The sequence below is a fragment of the Entelurus aequoreus genome, linkage group LG12 (genome assembly GCF_033978785.1).
Source record: "Entelurus aequoreus isolate RoL-2023_Sb linkage group LG12, RoL_Eaeq_v1.1, whole genome shotgun sequence".
NCBI classification, from domain to species: Eukaryota; Metazoa; Chordata; class Actinopteri; order Syngnathiformes; family Syngnathidae; genus Entelurus; species Entelurus aequoreus.
In genome coordinates, this window is record NC_084742.1 from 50,197,290 (window position 1) to 50,218,688 (window position 21,399).

The 21,399-nt window shown below is 41.4% G+C and overlaps 1 protein-coding gene across 1 annotated transcript in view; it reads left to right on the forward strand.

Annotated features, from left to right (window-relative positions):
• Positions 1 to 3,163, forward strand: part of LOC133662867 (phospholipid scramblase 2-like) — a 38,557-nt gene extending 35,394 nt beyond the window's left edge. Inside the window, 1 exon segment of the mRNA XM_062067043.1 lies at positions 2,685 to 3,163. Within this exon segment, the coding sequence (XP_061923027.1) occupies positions 2,685 to 2,744 (60 nt within the window). The 3' untranslated portion in view covers positions 2,745 to 3,163.
• Positions 3,164 to 21,399: the final 18,236 nt, after the last annotated feature.

A 21,399-nucleotide genomic window follows, 5' to 3' on the forward strand; every position in this document is an offset into this window, starting at 1 on the left:
TGACTAATGAAGATGAAGTGTAATATACAAACTTTGTTCTTCTCAAACGCCCCCTAGTGGTTCAGTGCAACAGTTTGGCCAACAAAAATAAACAGGAGCGATACTTCGCACATCTAATACACAATCTTTACAGCCTGCGTTCAGTTCGATGAATATTGATGTTATTTGAACACTGATACAGTTTGCAGTTAAATAAAGGAGGAGTGAGCATTCCAGTAAACAAACAAAAAACTTTATAAACAAGTTGCATTTTTTCTCACCTCATTAAAACTCTGTCACTGCAGGACGCTGTATTGAGAAAACAAAAGCAACATCAAATAGATATTCTCCTTTGCTGTATACTTTTAGAATCAGAATCAGAATTAGAATCAGAATAGTTTTATTGCCATTGTTTGAGAACGGGTTCACAAACTAGGAATTTTTCTTGGTGCAATCGTGCAACATAAAACACATATTTGGTAATAAAAAGAGCTGTAACTGAGCTATCAGATCTGGTTATAGACTTAGAAGGAATTCAAGGAATTCAAGGAGCTACTGTTAGGAGTAGGGTTTGGTATCGTTTGAATTCGAACGATTCCGATTCCGATTCCTGACGATTCTCGATTCCGATTCTTTTAAGAGGCAGGGTCAAAAAAAAGTTTAGGATATTTTAAATGAGCTAGCTAACCTACAGTCTTTCTGAATGAAATAGTCTGACATTCTCCATCAATTTTAATTCTATTAACTTTTTATGAACTTTACTATAAATTCCTCACAGGGCTGTTTTCAACTAGAATATAAATATCAAATCTATGAACTTGAATATAAATATTATAAATTATGAATACATTTTCCCAGGGGTACACTTTCCTCAAGAGAGCTTTATTTTTGAAAACTTCATGAAAACCCATTTACACACACAAGTGTATGATGCTGTAGGAAACCTCATGAAAACACATTTACACATAAGTGTATGATGCTGCAGGAAACCTCATGAAAACACCTTTACACATAAGTGTATGATGCTGCAGGAAACCTCATGAAAACACCTTTACACATAAGTGTATGATGCTGCAGGAAACCTCATGAAAACACCTTTACACGTAAGTGTATGATGCTGCAGGAAACCTCATGAAAACACATTTACACACACAAGTGTATGATGCTGCAGGAAACCTCATGAAAACACATTTACACACACAAGTGTATGATGCTGCAGGTACTTAAAAATGTTACCGTGCTCCCACTGATGGGCTAACCTGGTGCAGAAAAGCAAATAAACAATAAGAAACAACTTGCAAAACCCAGTCCAGATTAGCAGCAGGTACAGTATAAAATCAGAGACAGTTCTTGTTTAGGAAAATTACCATATCCGCCTTCTCAGGCAGGATGCGTGAGCGTTCTGGACAGATAGTGTCTCCTGCTGTGGAAAATACACGTTCGCTGGGTGTGGAAGAAGCTTGAACGCATAAATAGGAGAAAGCGAGATCTGACAGCAAAGGATAAGTCTTTTGTTGGTTCCACCGGACCACCACCATGCAGCAGGGTCGTCAGACATAAGTATCGGTGGAACGTCCTGGTACATCTGCAGCTCTCTCTCCACTCGTTTCTTGATGGACATGGAGCTCTGTTATTTCGCGGCTATTTCATTTTTTTTTGTAAAGTAAAGCAACACTTTCGACAGCCGACGCCCGCTATCCATGCTTGAGCTTGACTGACTCGCTTGGCTATGCTAACACTTCCGGCGGTGGGCGCTTCTTCGTTGGTGTTCAGCGGCTTCTTCTTCCGGTTCGGCGGACATATTTTTTTCCGGCCGGCGGACTGGGTATCGAAAATAGGAATCGAAATTTAAACTTTTGAACGATTCCGGGAGAATCGGAAAGTTAGTCCCGGTTCCAATCGATACTCGATACCCAACCCTAGTTAGGAGTTATTGTTCATGTGCCTGATGGCCGAGGGGAAAAAACTGTTCAGGTGGCGGGAGGTGGATGGAGCGTAGTCTCGTGCCTGAGGGGAGAATAGTGTGTGTCCAGGGTGAGAAGAGTCAGCTGTGATCCGACCCACATGCCTCCTGGTCCTGGAGGAGAACAAGTCCTGGAGGGATGGGAGCTTGCAGCCAATCACCTTCTCAGCAGCATGTACGATGCGCTGCAGTCTATGCTTATCCTGGACTGTAGCGCCGGGGAACCACACTGTGAGACAAATGCGTCTGTCTCCAATATTGTCCACACCTGTCTCCATCTAAAAACGGCATTGCACTCTTGAATGCACGCCGAGACTCCACAAGGGAAATAAAGTGAAACAAAGTGTTTGGCTCCGTTTACTCCGAGGGAAAATCTCCTGGAACAAAGTCCGTGTAGGTGCTTTGCGCTCTGTTTTTTCGAGCCAAACAGCGCTGATGTGCATGTGGTGACTCCGTTTCCAGGAAGTAAGCAGTATTGCCTAAAATGCATTCATAAATTAAGTTTTTTCGATAATTAAAAATTTCAATGGTATTACTAACCTTCTGGAATTTTACCCCGGTTTATCATTATCCTGTTTACCGCTACATCCCTACTTTAAGGGTATGACGTTGTATTGATTTCCAGGAAAAATATGTTGTGTCATTCATACAAAGTCACAATCTTATGAGAATTAATTTGTGTTGTTGCTAATTGCATTGGAAATACCTAAATGGTGTATTTTTGTGTTGTTTTTTTGTGCAGGATTTCATGTTCTTCGAGAAGGTGGGCGAGGCCAACCAGCGCAGCACTGTCTTTTCCTAAAACCAGTGGGGGAAAAGCCAACAGCAGTGATTTATGAATTTGATAGTGACTTTGTAAATGTCATTTATATTCATCAATTAGTTTTTACTAGTTGCCCTAATGACAGAAGCCAAACACAATACCTCTGAAAAGATACTGGCCTACCATTTATGTGCTTTATTATTGTTATTATTTACTTGTTATTAATAACATTATTATATATTATTTTGTAACGCTTACATTTTTAGAAGATCAAAACAAGCCATATGTATGTATGTATGTATGCTACCTCTCAACCTTTCAATGACACTCCACTATACTGCACATTGGGTTCTTTCTACTTTAATACTTTTATACTCTTGTATAACTTTCTAATGCAATTAAAGCAAAGTGGAAAGTAAGCAATAAAATAAAGCAATATTCAAGTTTCATGGACATTATGAAGTTGTATGCCCTACTTTGTGTATACAGTCGGGAAAATCGAGCCCCTTCGGATTTTGTAAGTTTACCCCCTGACACAGATATGAACTGTCCAGAATTTGAATGCTAGTTGTATGTAACAAAGAGACAGAATGTAAAATAAAATCCTTAAAGAATAGCTTTAAATAAGGTAATAAAATAATTTTGTATTGTGGGAAATGATTAATAAAATGTCAATAAGTATGTATTTACTATCAGGATGCCAGACATGCTCCGGAGGTCTGGGAATGATCAGTTCCCCTTGGTAGAATTGAAGGAGGTGGTCAGACATCAGGAAGTCGGGGCTTCCTCTAGACTGCTACCCCTGCTTGTCAGAAAACGAATGGAGGAATGGCAAATATATCCGAAATGAGTTCAGTTCATTTTACGCCACATAGCAGTAGAAGTATTCATGATGTGTACTAATGCACAAATGTGCATGGTGTACAGTTGTAGTAAAAATCATTAAATTAGGAAAAATTAGATACACATACAAATATAGCTTGCATTATTATTGTTGTGAAGACTATCAACGTCACCTTGTATTTTCGCCGTCTGTTAGTTTTGAAAAAGAGGCGTTTGAAGATACTAACAAACAAACTATTATCTGCTAGTGAAGAACATACATGCAAACAAGGTTAGATTTAGGAAAAAACAATGATAAAAGCATGGGAATGGATGGTAGTTTAAAAGCACCAAAAAAGTAAAACTACACGAAACATTGTAAAATCAAGAAGCTAAAGTTGACTTGCGGCTATTCGTTCAGTTCAATATTGTATTGGTGTACAATGACAATAAAAGCTTGTAATTGTTTGTTCTGAAAAAAAACCAACCTGAAATTGATCAAAAATACACTTACGATGCAACTTAAATTCACCATATGAATATTAAACATGTGAACATTACAAAAAGAAGAAAACTATCAACATTCCTACAATGTAGTGACAGGCAATTAAAAACATTGTGTTAGATATTTAAAAAATATGTAGATTAAACATTGAAAATATTTACACAAGGCATGGATCAAAACCCGTGGTTACAGTCAACCATGAAGGATGTGACTATTCCGATTCCTACGACAGAGCAAAATTGATTTAATTTACGTAATTAAACATATGGCCCTGCGATGAGGTGGCTACTTGTTGTATCCCGCCTTCCGCCCGAGTGCAGTTGAGATAGGCTCCAGCAGTGTTTTTCAACCACTGTGCCGCGGCACACTAGTGTACCGTGAGATATTGTCTGGTGTGCCGTGGGAGATTGTCATTTCACCTAATACGGTTAAAAATATTTTTTGCAAACCAGTAATTATAATCCACAAATATCGTGCCGTTGTTGAGTGTCTGTGCTGTCTAGAGCGCGCCAGAGTAACCGTGTAATATTCTTCCATATCAGTAGGCAAGGCAACTTTATTTGTATAGAGCTTTTCATACACAAGGCAGACTCAAAGTGCTTCACAGACAACAAAGTGAAATAAAAGCAAAATTAAAATGCAGACAATAAAAACAGTGCGGACGTTAAAAGTTAAAAGATTAAAAGATTTAGCTGAAAGCTAAGGTGAACATAAAAGTCTTCAGTCTAGTTTTAAAAGTAGTCAGAGTTGGGGAGAGTCTGACATCTTCAGGAAGTTTATTCCAACTATTTGTTGCATAGTGACTGAATGATGCGCTCCCTTGATTTGAGTTTACTCTGGGAACTGCTAACAGATTGGTCTCAGAAGATCTTAGTGATCTAGAGGGAGCATATCAGTGATATACTTGGGCCCTAGACCATGTAGTGATTTATATGTAAGCAGGAGGATTTTGAAATCAATTCTCTGATGTACAGGGAGCCAATGTAAGGATTTAAGAATTGGTGTAATGTGCTCACATTTCTTGGTCTTTGTTAGAACTCTAGCAGCAATCGTTCTGAACAAGCTGTAGCTGCCTGACAGTTTTTTTTGGGAAGACCTGCAAGGAGACCATTACAATAGTCTAGCCTACTGGTAATAAAGGCATGTACAAGTTTTTCTAAGTCTTGAGCTGACATGAGCCCTCTAAGTCTGTTACATTTTTGAGGTGATAGTAGGCCGATTTTGTTACTGATTTGATGTGACTGTTGAAATGTAAATCAGAATCTAAAATAACCCCAAGATTTCTGGCTTTATTTGAGGTTTTCAGGGACAGTGATTGAAGGTGTTGGACGACTTTAAACCTTTCTTTTTTTGCACCAAAAACAATTATCTCAGTTTTATCTTCATTTAGTTGTAGGAAATGTTGGCACATCCAGTGTTTGACTTGCTCAATGCACTGGCACAGAAGATCTATGGGGCGATAGTCATTTGGTGATAGCGCTACATAGATTTGGGTGTCATCGGCATAGCAATGATGGTCAATGTTATTATTTTGCATGATTTGTCCTAGTGGGAGCATATAGATGTTAAATAAAGTCGGCCCCAAGATTGAACCTTGGGGGACTCCACACGTTACGTTGGTTGGTTCTGATACAAAGTCACCAGTACCATCAGTACAGTAGGTGGCAGCAGGTAGCTAATTGCTTTGTGGATGTCCGGAACATGGTTTGTCGTGATCACAATTATGCAGACAGCGGGAGGCAGTGTGCAGGTAAAAAGGTATCTAATGCTTAAGCCAAAAATAAACAAAAGGCGAGTGCCGCTAAGAAAAGGAATTGAAGCTTAGGGATGGCTATGCAAAACGAAACTTAAACTGAACTGGCTGCAAAGTAAACAAAAACAGAATGCTGGACGACAGCAAATACTTACGTGTGGGAGCAGCAGACACCGTCCACAAAGTACATCCGTACATGACATGACAATCAACAACAAAATAGGAGCGCAAGACAAGAACTAAAACACTACACAAAGGAGAACACCAAAAAACTCAAAATAAGTCACGGTGTGATGTGACAGGTTGTGACAGTACACCTACTTTGAGACGAGCTATAGTGATCCATGGTTCCTTATGGTTTGAATTTATATCCAACAATTGCGAGAACGACTTTTTACTGTCAACATCGGCTGCTGAGTTTAATTTTTTTATGTTTTCTGCTGGTGGTGTGCCTCTGGATTTTTTCAATGAAAAAAATGTGCCTTGGCTCAAAAAAGGTTGAAAAACACTGCAAAAGGGACAAGCGGTAGGAAATGGATGGATGGATAAACATATATTGAATATACATTGTGTCATTTACAGTGTTAGGACTAACGCATTACTTTGTAACGCTATACTGTAACACCGTTACTTTCGACGGTAAATAGTGATCTAACGCGTTATTTTTTATTTTCAGTAACTCCGTTAACGTTACTTCATGATGCGTTACTGCGTTATTTTACGTTATTTTTATGTAGTATCGACTAGGAACTGAGAAGATCTGAGTGTGTTTTATTGGAGCGCTGCGGAAGAGGCGACAAGGAAGAGGCGCGCCGCGCGCTGTCTGTGTGTATGTGTGTGTGTGGGAGGGGGCGTGTCTGGGTTTACTAACAAGACATGGCGAAGCCCGAAGCCGAGTTTCTTAACATGGAGATATTCTCACTACTTTTCTTTTGTCGACCACAAAGAAAAGAACATTTTAGTTAAATGTAAGTTGTGTCTTGGATCAAAGATCCTATCCTAGCAATTAAAAATCTGCTGAAACAGCTACAAAAGCAACATGCTTCGACGAAGCTAGTAAAGAGATACACACTTCACCTCCTAAGCAACAGCGGCTGGATTTTAACGAGGCACTGCGCACTGAAGGTACACACACTCTGTCAATTCTCTTATATACTGTTGCTCTTTCATTCTAGACTTCTAGAGTGTTTGATTATCACATCACTCTAAATGTATAGACTATAAAGTTCACAAACATAAAGAGGGGTGCTAGTGGGCCAGGCCAATCTTTCCTTATCTCTAAACTAAAACTGGGGAAATGTGTGTAGTGTTCTGGGCTTCAGACATGGTTTTATTTCAGAATTCCTTGAGAGAAAAAAACGCCTGGTTAGGCTTTGTGTATGTAGTGTGTGCCTTTCTTGGTTTACAGCTATGTTCTTATTATGCTGTTTGTTGCTTATGTATGTTATCTTGCAGCTATTTAAAATAGTTTTGTCAATTTGTTCTGGCCTGAAACAAATTGGCCCTTTGAAACATATCTTTGTCTTTGTGTGTTGTATGTAGACCACATTGCTAGCAGAGTTCAGTGGTGCAAATGCATGTCAAGTTGATCAACACATTGTATTATTCTCCAGTGCAATAACAGTACTGAAATGAAGGCTAAAAGGGCATTAAAGGGGGCCTTAAAAAAATAAAAAAAATAAGTAACTATAGTTGCTTTTCACAGTAACACATTACTTTTTGGTGCAAGTAACTGAATTAGTAACTGAGTTACTTTTGAAATAAAGTAACTAGTAACTGTAACTAGTTACTGGTTTTCAGTAAGTAACCCAACACTGGACAGTGTTGGGATTAACGCGTTACAAAGTAACGCGTTACAGTAACGCCGTTAATTTCGGCTGTAACTAGTAATCTAACGCGTTGAGGAGTGCAGGGGAGATGTTCCTCCAGGGCCTATGTACTTCGGGGCTAACAACCTTCACTTTACCCGACAGTGGGTCTTTACAGCTTCGGACTCGAGGGTGAATGACGAGGCCGACGGTTTGTTGCAACTTTGTGACTTTATTGGATGCAGCCATCCACCAAGCTAGAGCACCTGCAGCACTCACTGTCGCTGGTCCCTCACTTCTCTTGCCCACTCACTCACTGACGTCACTCACCTCACATGCTGTCATATCTTAAAGGGCCACACACACACACACACACACACACACACACACACACACACACACACACACACACACACACACACACACACACACACACACACACACACACACACACACACACACACACACACACACACACACACACACACACACACACGCACACACATACGCTACTCTCATAACAACTAACAAGACATCATGGTGAAGCCAGAAGTCGAGTGTCTTAACATTCTCACTACTTTTCGTTTGTCGAGCACAAAGAAAATAACATTTTAGTTAAATGTAAGTTGTGTCTAGGATCAAAGATCCTATCTTATTAAAGTTAAAGTTAAAGTGCCATTATCTTGCAGCTATTTAAAATATTTTTGTCAATTTGTTCTGGCCTGAAATAAATTGGCCCTTTGAATCCTATCTTTGTCTTTGTGTGTTGTATGTAGACCACATTGCTTAGCAGAGTTCAGTGATGCAAATGCATGTCAAGTTGATCAACACATTGTATTATTCTCCAGTGCAATAACAGTACTGAAATGCAGGCTAAAAGGGCATTGATGGGAGCCTTAAAAAAAAAAAGGGGAAAAAAATAAGTAACTAAATAGTTACTTTTCACAGTAACGCATTACTTTTTGGTGTAAGTAACTGAGTTAGTAACTGAGTTACTTTTGAAATAAAGTAACTAGTAACTGTAACTAGTTACTGGTTTTCAGTAACCAACCCAACACTGATATTAAATTCATAAAATAACCAAACTTCATGAATGTTTTTTGTGACAAACAAGTATGTGCTCCAATCACTCTATCAAAAAAAAAAAAAAGAGTTGTAGAAATGATTGGAAACTCAAGACAGCCATGACATTATGTTCTTTACAAGTGTATGTAAGCTTTTGGCCACGACTGTAGCATCTCATTCAGTTTGCACAAATATCATTAGTATTTGCACGAGGAGCCCACAGGCAGAGAGAGACGTGGGTGGTTGGCAAAAACTACAACGCTGTTAACTGCCGCAACTGTGGATAGATTTCTGTCTTGCCTCTGGTGAGGGCGGTCGCATTGTTTCCGCTCCCTTCTTCTCCCTGCTGGCTCTCTTTTTTTTTTGTCTTGTCTACACTTTTTTGAAGCCTCTTTCTTTGCGCTGTCCTCCAAATCTAAACATCAGACATGGAAATGATCAGCTGGACTCTCGACTCAATTGACAAAATCTTTTCGACGGGGAAAATAGGTTCTGGGGAGCCTGGCTGCCCCGATGTAACCATTGCTGTGGGGTACGTGAGAGATTCCTGGGATAAATGAAGAATCATGTGCCTCTCAGTCCTTTCCATCGAGGATGTGGAAGACATCTACCTATTTGGAACCGTGATCGTGGGGCACCTGCTGATTGGGCTGGGCATTGCTCTGGTGTATCGTCAAATTCGTAAGATGATGGCAGCCACTCAAGGGGCCAAAGGCTGTTTGTCGCAATGGAAGGTTGTGGCATCACAGACTGGGGCGATTTCTGAACTGAATCGCAAGATGGATCACATCATGGAAAAGCTGGTAAGGGAAAAATTGGATATGAGGGCCAGCATGGACGATTAGAACAGACAAGCCATTGTAATGTCTGCTCGCGGAAAAACTAAAATCCTAATCTACGATTTGACTCCCTCGAATGGCCTTGACGCTCCAACAACAGGAGCAGGCTGTTCTGTAAACATCCCCGAGGACACCTCAATGATGGACGCTTTTGACCACACTCCCTCCTCAACGACACCTGGAGTCGAACTTTTGCTTGCATGCAGAACGGCCCCAGGCCTATGAACTTGAACACTACATCAACACACCCAAGACAATGGGCATATACACACACAAACCCCCTCCCCCACCCCACGCCTTCACCACCGCTTGATTCCCCTTCGGGGTAATGGACGGCTGGCAGCGCTTCATAGCAGCAGTCGACCTCCAGGGTCCCAACTCCCCCAGCCTCTGTTGCGAGTTGTCGTGATTAAATGTAACATGTTTATGTGTGCATGGCATGGAGGTTTTTTCCCACTCCAGACTGGGCCCCCTTAGGAGCCCAGTCTAGATTGTATTTTTTTACTCATCTTCATCCCCAGCGTTTTACCTTTTTCCCCACCTTTTACGGGACGCCTCGTGGCCACCCATCAGCTTTCCTGTCCTGTAACCCTGTACACTGTTTGTTTGTCTAATCTTGAATGGGTTTGTGCTAAAAACATAGTTTTATTGTACTTGTTGCAATGACAATAAAGACCTATCCTATCCTGCTGTGGATAGAACTGAATAAAGGCTGCCGTTCATAAAGGCAAAGTCAATTTATTCACACTTGTAGAATTCTAACTTTTACCTCTAAGGTTGTTCAGCATTAACGTTTGCGGGTGCTGTTAAATGGGATTACTTGTTGCATGTGCGCGAGTTCCTAGCATGCACCTTGTGATGGTGGACGGCGAGATTTGTGCAGTCGCCAATCATGCGCAACTTTCTCCACGTGAGTGAATCAAGTGGAGCCATCTGCGAGCTTTTGCGCATGCGCTTTGAGATGAGTGAACTTTTTTGATTCATCAACACTCATCACCGTTTTACACCGTTATTTAGCAGGTGTCAGAAGGACGTGCAAATTAACGGACAGTTCAACGCACCGGTGCAGGATCAGTGCTGGCGCTGTGAAAGACGATGAACAAACGAGAATCCTTTTTGGTGGGCGGTCAGAAGGAAAAAAAAAAGACATTTACGATTCTCAACTTATTCAAGACAAAGCCACAAGCCAGGAAGAAAACGAGGATTTGTATCGGGGATGCCTTTGAAAGATGGAGACGACTGAAGGCTGAGAAGATTTTTTTCATCTGACACTAAACTTGCTAATTTCCTCCTTGATAGGTAAGTCAGGCATTTACATTTTCTTATTACTTGTAACAAATGGAAATGGACATTTGGTATGTAAACTATATTGTCCAATACAGTATATGATATTGTCTAACAAAGCTAGTATGTTCATGCAATGAATGCTTAGCATGCTAGCCCGGTCAGTGACACATCGACATACAGGCTAACGGGGGAAATATATGCCCGTTAGCCTGTATGTCGATGTGTCATCCAACCATACTTGCCTACCTTGAGACCTCCGAATTCGGGAGATTGGGGGGGGTTAAGGGGGGAGGAGTATACTTATAGCCAGAATTCACTGATATTTAAAGTATTTCTTATATATATATATATATATATATATATATATATATATATATATATATATATATATATATATATATATATATGTATATATATATATATATATGTATATATATATATATATATATATATATATATATATATATATATATATATATATATATATATATATATATATATATATATATATATATATATATATATATATATGTATATATATATATACATATATATATGTATATATGTATATATATATATATATATATATATATATATATATATATATGTATATATATATATATATATATATATATGTATATATATATATATATATATATATATATATATATATATATATATATATATATATATATATATATAGTACAGTACACAGTAATGAAAACACAGTTGTTCTACTAACTGTACTGTACTTGCTGCTTACTTAAAAAAAGCAAAAACACTTATCTTTCACTATTTGAGTAGCCTTTGTTCTGCCATTTGAGTACTGGCGAGCGATCTCTGAACCTGGAACATATCCTTCACGGATTTGTTGAAAACATCCGCAAATGAGAACGGGATGTTGCTTGCAATGTGGCCCATAATACTGTGTTGCCGCCGCATTGTGCTTCTCTGACCGTTCATGAGTGACAATATCCATTCGGCCATCGTGTTATGGCTTATAGATAAACCTATGGATAACGGAGACATATATAATAGTCTCTTTTTCAGGTGAGAGAGGACGCTAAAGTCTGTGCCTTTCAGGCACACCCCCAATATTGTTTGTCCGGCTGAAAATTTTGGACATTACTACTTGCCGTAGTTTTGAAGCAATGCATGATGGGAATCCGGATGTTGTGTGTCAGTGTATTAATGTGCCGGCTGGAATAAACACACGCTGAGAAATAGCTCCGTGCCTGCCTACTTTATGGGTTATAGATAAACCTATGGATAGCGGAGACATATATAATAGTCTCCTTTTCAGGTGAGAGAGGACGCTGAAGGCAGTGCCTTTAAGGCACGCCCCCAATATTGTTGTCCGGCTGGAAATCAGGAGAAATTTGGGAGAATGGTTGTCCCGAGAGATTTTCGGGAGCACTGAAATTCGGGAGTCTCCCGGAAAATTCGGGAGGGTTGGCAAGTATGCATCCAACTGACAGGTGGGGATGATGTTCGTTAAGAAATGATCATGTTCTAGCCCATTATCGAATCCTCTTATCGAATCTCTTATTGAATCTAGATAGGTTGAGTTCCAAAAGTCATAGATGTTATATGACTGGGCCGGCACGCCGTTTATATGGAGGAAAAAATATGCTGTGCCTTATTTATGCATTAAATACAGAAATAGCACCTGTAACTGACACGGCGCCTTTTAATACGGTGTGCCCTATGGTCGCGAAAATACGGTATAGTGGCTTCGATAATGGGAACCGGTTCTCAAAAAGGGATTCGAATCCATGGAATCGGTTCTTTTCTTATCGAACAATCGGGAGAACCGGTTTCAAACATCATCCCTACTGACAGGGCAAAATATATTTTCGACAAATAAAACCTACATGGAAATGGGTAGTGTCAGTAGCTATTTCCATCTCAATAGCTGATACGCTGAGGAAATGGGTTCCAACATTACCACGACTGTCATCATGGCAATGTGAAACGTATGGAGACAGCCAAATCACATGGTAAAATAATTCGTCATTCGTGTAGCCTATAGGCATACCTTGGTAAAATGTCTCCTCTTTAGTTTTGGGCGTACATTAGGCTGCTCTACTTATTTTCACCATTATAACCATTGCTATCGTTGGTTGTAGTTGGTTTTAGTCGGTTTTAGTCTTTGTTTTCTGTTAGTACTGACAATAACAATATGATTGCCATTTCTTGTGATATTGTACACTGCAGAAACTGAAATCTAAGTAAGATTAAATATCTCAAATACGGGTGATATTTACTTATTTTCTGTCTGATAAGATAATTCTTCTCACTAAGCAGGTTTTATGTTAGAGTGTTTTACTTGTTTTAAGGGTTTTGGTCCTTAATTATCTCAGTAAGATATTACAGCTTGTTGCTGAGATTTGAATCAGAATCAGAATCAGAATCAGAATAGTTTTATTGCCATTGTTTGAGAACGGGTTAACAAACTAGGAATTTTTCTTGGTGCAATCGTGCAACATAAAACACATATAACATATTTGGTAATAAAAAGAGCTGTAACTGAGCTATCAGATCTTGTTATAGACTTAGAAGGAATTCAAGGAATTCAAGGAGCTACTGTTAGGAGTTATTGTTCATGTGCCTGATGGCCGAGGGGCAAAAACTGTTCAGGTGGCGGGAGGTGTGGGTCTGGATGGAGCGTAGTCTCCTGCCTGAGGGGAGAGGGGAGGATAGTTTGTGTCCAGGGTGAGAAGAGTCAGCTGTGATCCGACCCACACGCCTCCTGGTCCTGGAGGAGAACAAGTCTTGGAGGGATGGGAGCTTGCAGCCAATCACCTTCTCAGCAGCACGTACGATGCGCTGCAGTCGATGCTTATCCTGGACTGTGGCGCCGGGGAACCACACGGTGATGGAGGAGGTCAGGATGGACTCTATGATGGCTGAGTAAAACTGCACCAGCATCTGGGTCGGCACCGTAAGTTTCCTCAGCTGCCGCAGGAAGTACATCCTCTGCTGGGCCTTCTTGATGAGGGAGCTGATGGTCGGCTCCCACTTGAGGTCTTGGGTGATGGTAGTGCCCAAAAAACGGAAGGAGTCCACAATGGAGACGGGGGTGGGAGAGTCAATCAGGGTGAGGGGGGATGGTGGGGCTGTGACTTTCCTGAAGTCCATGATCATCTCCACTGTTTTCTGGCCGTTCAGCTCCAGGTTGTTGAGGCTGCACCAGGGCGCCAGCCGGTCCACCTCTCTCCTGTAGGCGGACTCATTGCCATCCGAGATGAGCCCGATGAGGGTGGTGTCATCCGCAAACTTGAGCAGTTTTACGGACTGGTGACTGGAGGTGCAGCAGTTTGTATACAGGGAGAAGAGCCAGGGGGAGAGTACACAGCCCTGAGGACTACCAGTGTTCGTGGTTCAACTGCCCGAGACAATCTTCCCCAGCCGCACGTGCTGTCTTCAGTCTGTCAGGAAGTCATTGATCCAACTGCAGAGGGAGTCGGGCACGCTGAGCTGGTAGAGCTTGTCTTGTAGCAGTCCAGGGAGGGTGTTGTTGAAGGCAGAGCTGAAGTCCACAAACAGGATCCTAGCGTAGGTTCCTGGGGAGTCCAGATGCTCCAGGATGAAGTGGAGGACCAGGTTCACTGCATCATCCATAGACTTGTTGGCTCTGTAGGCGAACTGCAGTGGGTCCAGGAGGGGGGCGGTGATGTCCTTGAAGTGGGGCAGGACCAAGCGCTCAAAAGACTTCATGACCACAGACGTCAGCGCAACCGGCCTGTAGTCATTTAGTCCTGTGATCCGTGCTTTCTTGGGAACAGGGACAATGGTGGAGGTCTTAAAGCAGGACGGCATGCGGCATAGCTCCAGAGAGGTGTTAAAAATGTCAGTGAAGACAGGAGCCAGCTGAGCCGCACAGTGTCTGAGAGTGGAGGGGGAGACACCATCCGGCCCGGGGGCCTTCCGTGTATTCAGCTTCAAGAACTGCCGGCGTACATCCTCTTCTCGGATGGAGAGGGCCTTTACAGTCCTATGATGTTCTTGGAGTCCTGTGATGTCCTTGGAGTCCTTTAACTCCTTTAATGAAAAGCTGGCATTGGTGGGGAGGGTGATGGTGGGGGGAGCATGGCTTTTATGAGCTGAAGGCCGTTCATGACGACAGTAATGTGTGTTGAGACCTTGTGCGAGAGTCCGGTCATTCAGGGCCTGGGGGGTTTTGGGCTTATAGTTCGTAAGGGCCCTTAGCCCTCTCCAAACGGCCGCAGAATCATTGGAGCGGAACTGTTCCTGTAGACGGTTTGAGTACACAGATTTAGCTTTCTCCACTTCCCTGTTGAAGTGGTACTTCGCTTCTTTGTAGGTACTTCGGTCCCTGCTTCTCCACGCAGTCTCCTTCTTCTTGCGCAGCTGTCGGAGCTTGGGTGTGAACCAGGGCTTGTCGTCGTTATAACAAGCCCTGGTGCACGTTGGAATGATGCGCGCCTCATTGAACCGTATGTATGAGGTCACAGTGTCCGTATACCAGAGGTGTGGACTCGAGTCACATGACTTGGACTCGAGTCAGACTCGAGTCATAAATTTGATGACTTTAGACTCGACTTGACAAAATGTAAAGAGACTTGCAACTCGACTTTGACTTTAACATCAATGACTTGTGACTTCACTTGGACTTGAGGCTTTTGACTTGACATGACTTGCTACTTTCCCCAAAACCCAAAGCTTAAAAAGTTATTTGGGAGCGCTCCGTATCTTTCATTGTCTACGTCTGTGTCTATAAGCGTGTGTGCTGCTTGTCAGCTGGTGTGCTGTCAGTACAATAGCCAATCAAATTAGATCTACGTTGTTTTCATCACACAGCTCTCATCCAATCAAATTGCAGGACAACCACCGAACATGAGTTGTCAAACAACGCGGCAGTGAGAAACAATTATGCCAAAGTTGGTTTCGTTCGGGTATAAAAACTACGACTTGGTCAACAAAAAACTAATTGCCGTATGCAAATCACGCAGTTCGAATATTACAGACGGAGACGCAACAACTTCCAACTTCGTTCGACATTTGAAGTTGCACAAAGAAGGGTAAGTTTTGAATGTAAGATAACGTTTATTGGCTAAGTAACATGACTTTTATTTGCTGTGTAGTTAAATCAGTGAGGCTGTAAACTCACTGCTAACGTTATAACCATAGACATCTTATAAGGGTACGCAGCATTGAGCGCTACTGCCTATTGGCACAGACGAGACGCGGCACCGCCATCTTGGAGTGGTGATCCGCTCCACTCAGTGCAATTCATTTGGCAGGAGCAATGAACTGTCAGCGAATTTAATTCATCTTACCTCACTGAATACCACTGATTTTCACGCGGTTTTTTTTGTCAAACGTGTAGCTATGATAACGGACACATGCTTTGGCGTTTTTATTATTTATAGTTTGCTTAACAGTAATATAATATTCTTATACGCTATAAATGACCAGACGTCCGAGATCAAAACTGGGAATATAATCCCAGAGAAGGGGGAAAAAAACGGTCAGCTATTTTTAAGTTGAAGAAACAATATGATTAGGTTATCTATACATGCGTATATCCTACATAAACAATGTATGAATACATTAGATATCTATATATCTTAGGGACCTATAGACTGCAGCAGCAGAGAGTTTATTCTGTCTTGACACTTTGTATTGATATTTTCTATTACATTGTTCCCTTAAATGATAATGTTTACAGTGATTGTTTTATATGTATTTTTTATGTATGTCGCTTTGGATAAAAGCGTCTGCCAAATACTTAAACATATATAAACACCGAAAAGTCTTTATATCAGCTAAAACCACCAATCTGTTATACTGGATTCAGAATAAAACCAAATGCTGTCTTACCCAACAATGTTAGTATTTGAATATTGTTACTTGAAGACTTATTCCTGGTTACAATTATACTGTTAAGAAAGTATTGTCTTATATTTAGCCTAAAATGAGAATGCATCATAATCAGTGGCGGCTGGTGAATTTTGTTTTAGGTGGGGCTGAAAGTTTGTAAACCAAACCCCTGTAGTGGGGTCATCTCCCCCGGAAGATTTCTTTGTGATTTTCACATACAAATATTGAAGATCTTTGCTCCTTCTCAACTCTGTGGTTATATTATTTTCATAAAATACAACCAATAGTATGTTAATGTTTGTTTTTGCAAATGTGTTTATTCTGTAAAGGAATGAGTTAAATGTTTAAAATTGTTTAAACTATTAAAACGACTGGTTAATAGTGCTATTATGAATTGCAATGTCAGCACTATTTTTTTCCCTGCAATTTCAAATGCACTTGTTTTAATAAATAAATACAGCGTTTTAAAAGCATACACAATCTGTGTAAAAATATTAGTCTGTGGTTAAAAGGACTTGAAAGGACTCGAAACTCAAAATGCAGGACTTGGGACTTGACTTGAGACTTTCTAGTCTTGACTTTGGACTTGACTCGGGACTTGCCTGTCTTGACTCGGGACTTGACTCGAGACTTGAGGGCAAAGACTTGAGACTTACTTGTGACTTGCAAAGCAATGACTTGGTCCCACCTCTGCCGTATACTCGTCCAGATTGTCCGTGGCCGCTCCAATTGCCTCCCAGTCTGTCGTCTCCCAACATGCACGAAGCTCGTCCACAGACTCGGCAGTGAAACACTTAATGGTCCTCATAACAGGTATAGCTAGTTTCAGTCTCTGTCTGTATGAAGGGATTAAGTGCACCATCACGTGATCTGATAGTCCAAGAGCAATGTGCGGGACTGCATGATATGCCTTGCTTAATGTAGTGTAGCAGTGATCCAAAGTGTTCTCCTCTCTGGTCGGGCATTTAATAAACTGCCTATACTTTGGTAATTCCTGGCTCAAATTTCCCTTGTTAAAGTCACCAAGCACGATAACAAGAGAGTCCGGAAAAGACCGTTCCACATGTTGTAATGGCCATAGGGGTCCATCGATATATATATATATAATAAATTGCCAGTCACAGTTAACTTGTGCTCAGCTGAGAAAATAAATATATATATATACTTATTATGTCATCCATTTACTTATTATAAACTGTTACAGGCGTATTTAATAATCGTGTTAATATTAAATATGTACGTAAATAATATGTGGGGATATAAAAGGCATCCGGTTCTATCAGACCGGGCGGAAGCGGAAAGTGACGTCACTAACCACCTGGAGCACCTGTCAGACGCAGTGTTTTTTGCCACGGAGCCACTTCTTGGAATAATCTGCCTTTTTGACTTTTTTGGTGTGCTTTCCATTGGCCTGTGGAGAACCGGGAGAACAGGGACTCTTTCCAGGAGGACTTTGAGTTGGATGCGCAGTCTCGGTACCGTGAGTACACTGCTGCGGCTTTCAAACATTCATCGCTTGCCCGTACGTGCATGTCACGTACGTAACTTTTGGGACTTTGGGGAAATATATGTGTTGTATGAACTTTGGGCTGTGGGATTTAGTGTGTTGTGTAGGTGTTTGATTTATATTGGCGGGTTATATGGACGGGAGGGGGGAGTTGTTTGCTATGCGGGATTAATTTGTGGCATATTAAATATAAACCTGATCGTTTTGTGGCTAATAGTTATACATGTCTTGTGTTTATTTAATATATTAATCATTCCCAGCTGAATATCAGGTGCCACCCGTGACTCCTTAATTGCGTAGTGGCAAAGACACCCGGGGAACTTGGGTGCGTTTGTTACAATGTAAGATCTGTCCTGCAAGCGTGCACTGAGCGTCACGCACGTCCGCGCCGGGTGGGATGTAAACAGCCACCAGAATGAATGAAACAATCTCCCGCGGTGAGTAAAAGGGCTTACAGTGAATGAAAATATATTCCTGAGAAGGAGAGCAGTGTTTGGATATCAGTTGCTGTTGATAAAGAAGCAGAATCCACCGCCTCTTTTTTTGCCCGAGCGCGCCGCGTCTCTGTCCTCGCGGAGAAGATGAAAGCCCTCCAGTTGCACCGCGCTGTCCGGGACACATGCGCTCAGCCACGTCTCCGTGAAGCACAACACACAAGATGAGGAAAAGTCCTTGTTCCTTCTCATCAGCAACGCTAGCTCGTCCATCTTGTTGGCAAGTGAGCGGACGTTGGAGAGAAAGATGCCTGGTAGAGGCGTGCGTAATCCCCGTCCGCGGAGACGGACAAGGGCGCCCGCACGCTTCCCTCTTCGGTGCGGTCTCCCTCTTTTGATCACAGAATGGACCAAATCCGCAGCTGACGCAGATTGCTGAGATTTGATGACCTATATTGAGTAAAACATGCTTGAAACTAGAATATTAACTGTTGCAAAGCTGTGTTATCAACACTCACAAGTATAAAACTACTTTTTTTTAAAGTAATAATTTCTTATTTCAAGCATGAAATAAAAAAATCATGACTTTGACACAATTGTGTCTCATAATTAAAACAGATGGCAGCCAAATGGAATTTGCTGTTTTATTTTCAATGAAACAATAGAAAATACGTCCTCATATAGTAGTACAGTTGGCACAGTACAGTAAACTGACAGTTAATATTTAAACATTTATGTGACATTTCTAACAATTTTGAACAGAAATAGTTCATGCACATTCAGATGAATTCTTCAAAATTACAATGAAACATTTTTTGGCCGGGGTATATATATGTATATATGCGCACTAATTAACTGAAAGATCACGCACTTGGCGTGATGATGTCATGTTATCGATGGAAAAATGCATTTTTAGACCATATGATTTGCCTGAGTGGCTAGGAGACCCCGAGAGTAACAAGCGGTTGCCTTGTTGCCTTTCCATTAAGAACAATAAATTAGTTATTAGTATAAGTTTGCTGATTTCAAGAAATGTAATGCCTAGTGCATATCATTATGTCAAGATAATGGCACTAGCATTTACTTAATTTAAGAATATTTTTCAACATATTGAGCAAAAAGGTCTCTTTTTTTTTCTACCAAGAAAAGTGCACTTGTTATTAGTGAGAATGTACTTATTTTAAGGTATTTTGGGGTTCATTGAGGTTAGCTCATTTTACTTGTTTTGGAAAGTCTTGACAAGCAAAAAATTTTCTTGTTCTACTGGCAGATAATTTTGCTTAGTTCAAATAAAATACCCCTAATTTTTTTTTTCTTCTTGTTTTTGAACACTGACTTTTTGCAGTGTGCACCAGGCATGACGTACTTCTTCCTGAAAATAGCCTAATCTCTGTGTAAAATGTGTTGGTTAGAGATTTGTTATTGACAAAACGCTAGTCTATTCAGCTATTATGGTCCCAGCACCTCAACCCCTGGTAAGAGGCAGTGGAAGTTTGAAGTTCTTTGGAGTAGCCCAGTCCATCGAGCTGGGTTCGGCTGCATATCTGGCAACCTCAGTCAGGGAGAGAGGGAAGGGACTACAGAATTGTGACCCTGATTGCAGTACCATTTCTGGCCACAATATTACATATGGCAACTTTAAGTAAGATTTAAGTGTCCCTCGGGAAGTCCTGTGGGGAGTGCTCAGAGAGTATGGGGTATCGGACTGTCTGATTGTGGCGGTCCGCTCCCTGTATGATCAGTGCCAGAGTTTGGTCCGCATTGCCGGCAGCAAGTCGGACACGTTTCCAGTGAGGGTTGGACTCCGCCAAGGCTGCCCTTTGTCACCGATTCTGTTCATAACTTTTATGGACAGAATTTCTAGGCGCAGTCAAGGCGTTGAGGGGATCTGGTTTGGTGGCTGCAGGATTAGGTCTCTGCTTTTTGCAGATGATGTGGTCCTGATGGCTTCATCTGGCCAGGATCTTCAGCTCTCGCTGGATCGGTTCGCAGCTGAGTGTGAAGCGACTGGGATGAGAATCATCACCTCCAAGTCCGAATCCATGGTTCTCGCCCGGAAAAGGGTGGAGTGTGTTGCGTTGACCAGCATTCCTCCAATGGGGAATTCAAATGGCTAGTCTCTCCCAGATTCTTTTTATGGCAATACGCTGATGTTTATATTCAATCTCCAGGCAATAGTTGGTATTTTGTAGTTTATTCTCAAAGCTTGGAGGACAAACCTGAGACCAACCCAGCACCCAAGCGTTCCCTAGCCCGGTCCAGATCGGTCTAGCTCGGTCTAGCTCAAACCCCCGGAAGTCCCGTGATCTTCCGTCTGTCCCTCGCCCCCACTCTCTTTGTTTAGACTACTCCGAGTTATCTCTACTCTGACACATTCCAATCTAGAAGGCCAACACCTTACTATGAGACTCAAAAGAAGGAAGAATACTAGCTATTCTTTATATGACTATAGGAGTTTAGAAAGAAGTAACACTTAAATATGGATATGCTTCCAACAAGTCCCCCTTTAAGATCTTCTAATAAGATCTTTATTACTTGTACAAAACTTATAAAGCACGCCCCACATTAAAGTAGGTGTTTCCAAGGGGTGTTAATTTGGTGAGTGGGGTCACCAGTCTAACCATAGCACAAAGCCCAACGGCTGACGTCGGGATTCTAATGTACAATCTGTGCTTCCCACAACACCAGAATAAGTCAGCTCGTGCCTAAGGGCCTATCCTAGAGCCATCTATCAGTGTGGTGCACCAGTAACGGTTGATGTCACCCAATTTGTTGGGGGACGGAGAGGGTCCTGTAATTTGAAAACGCGTGTAATTCAGCTTTTGGG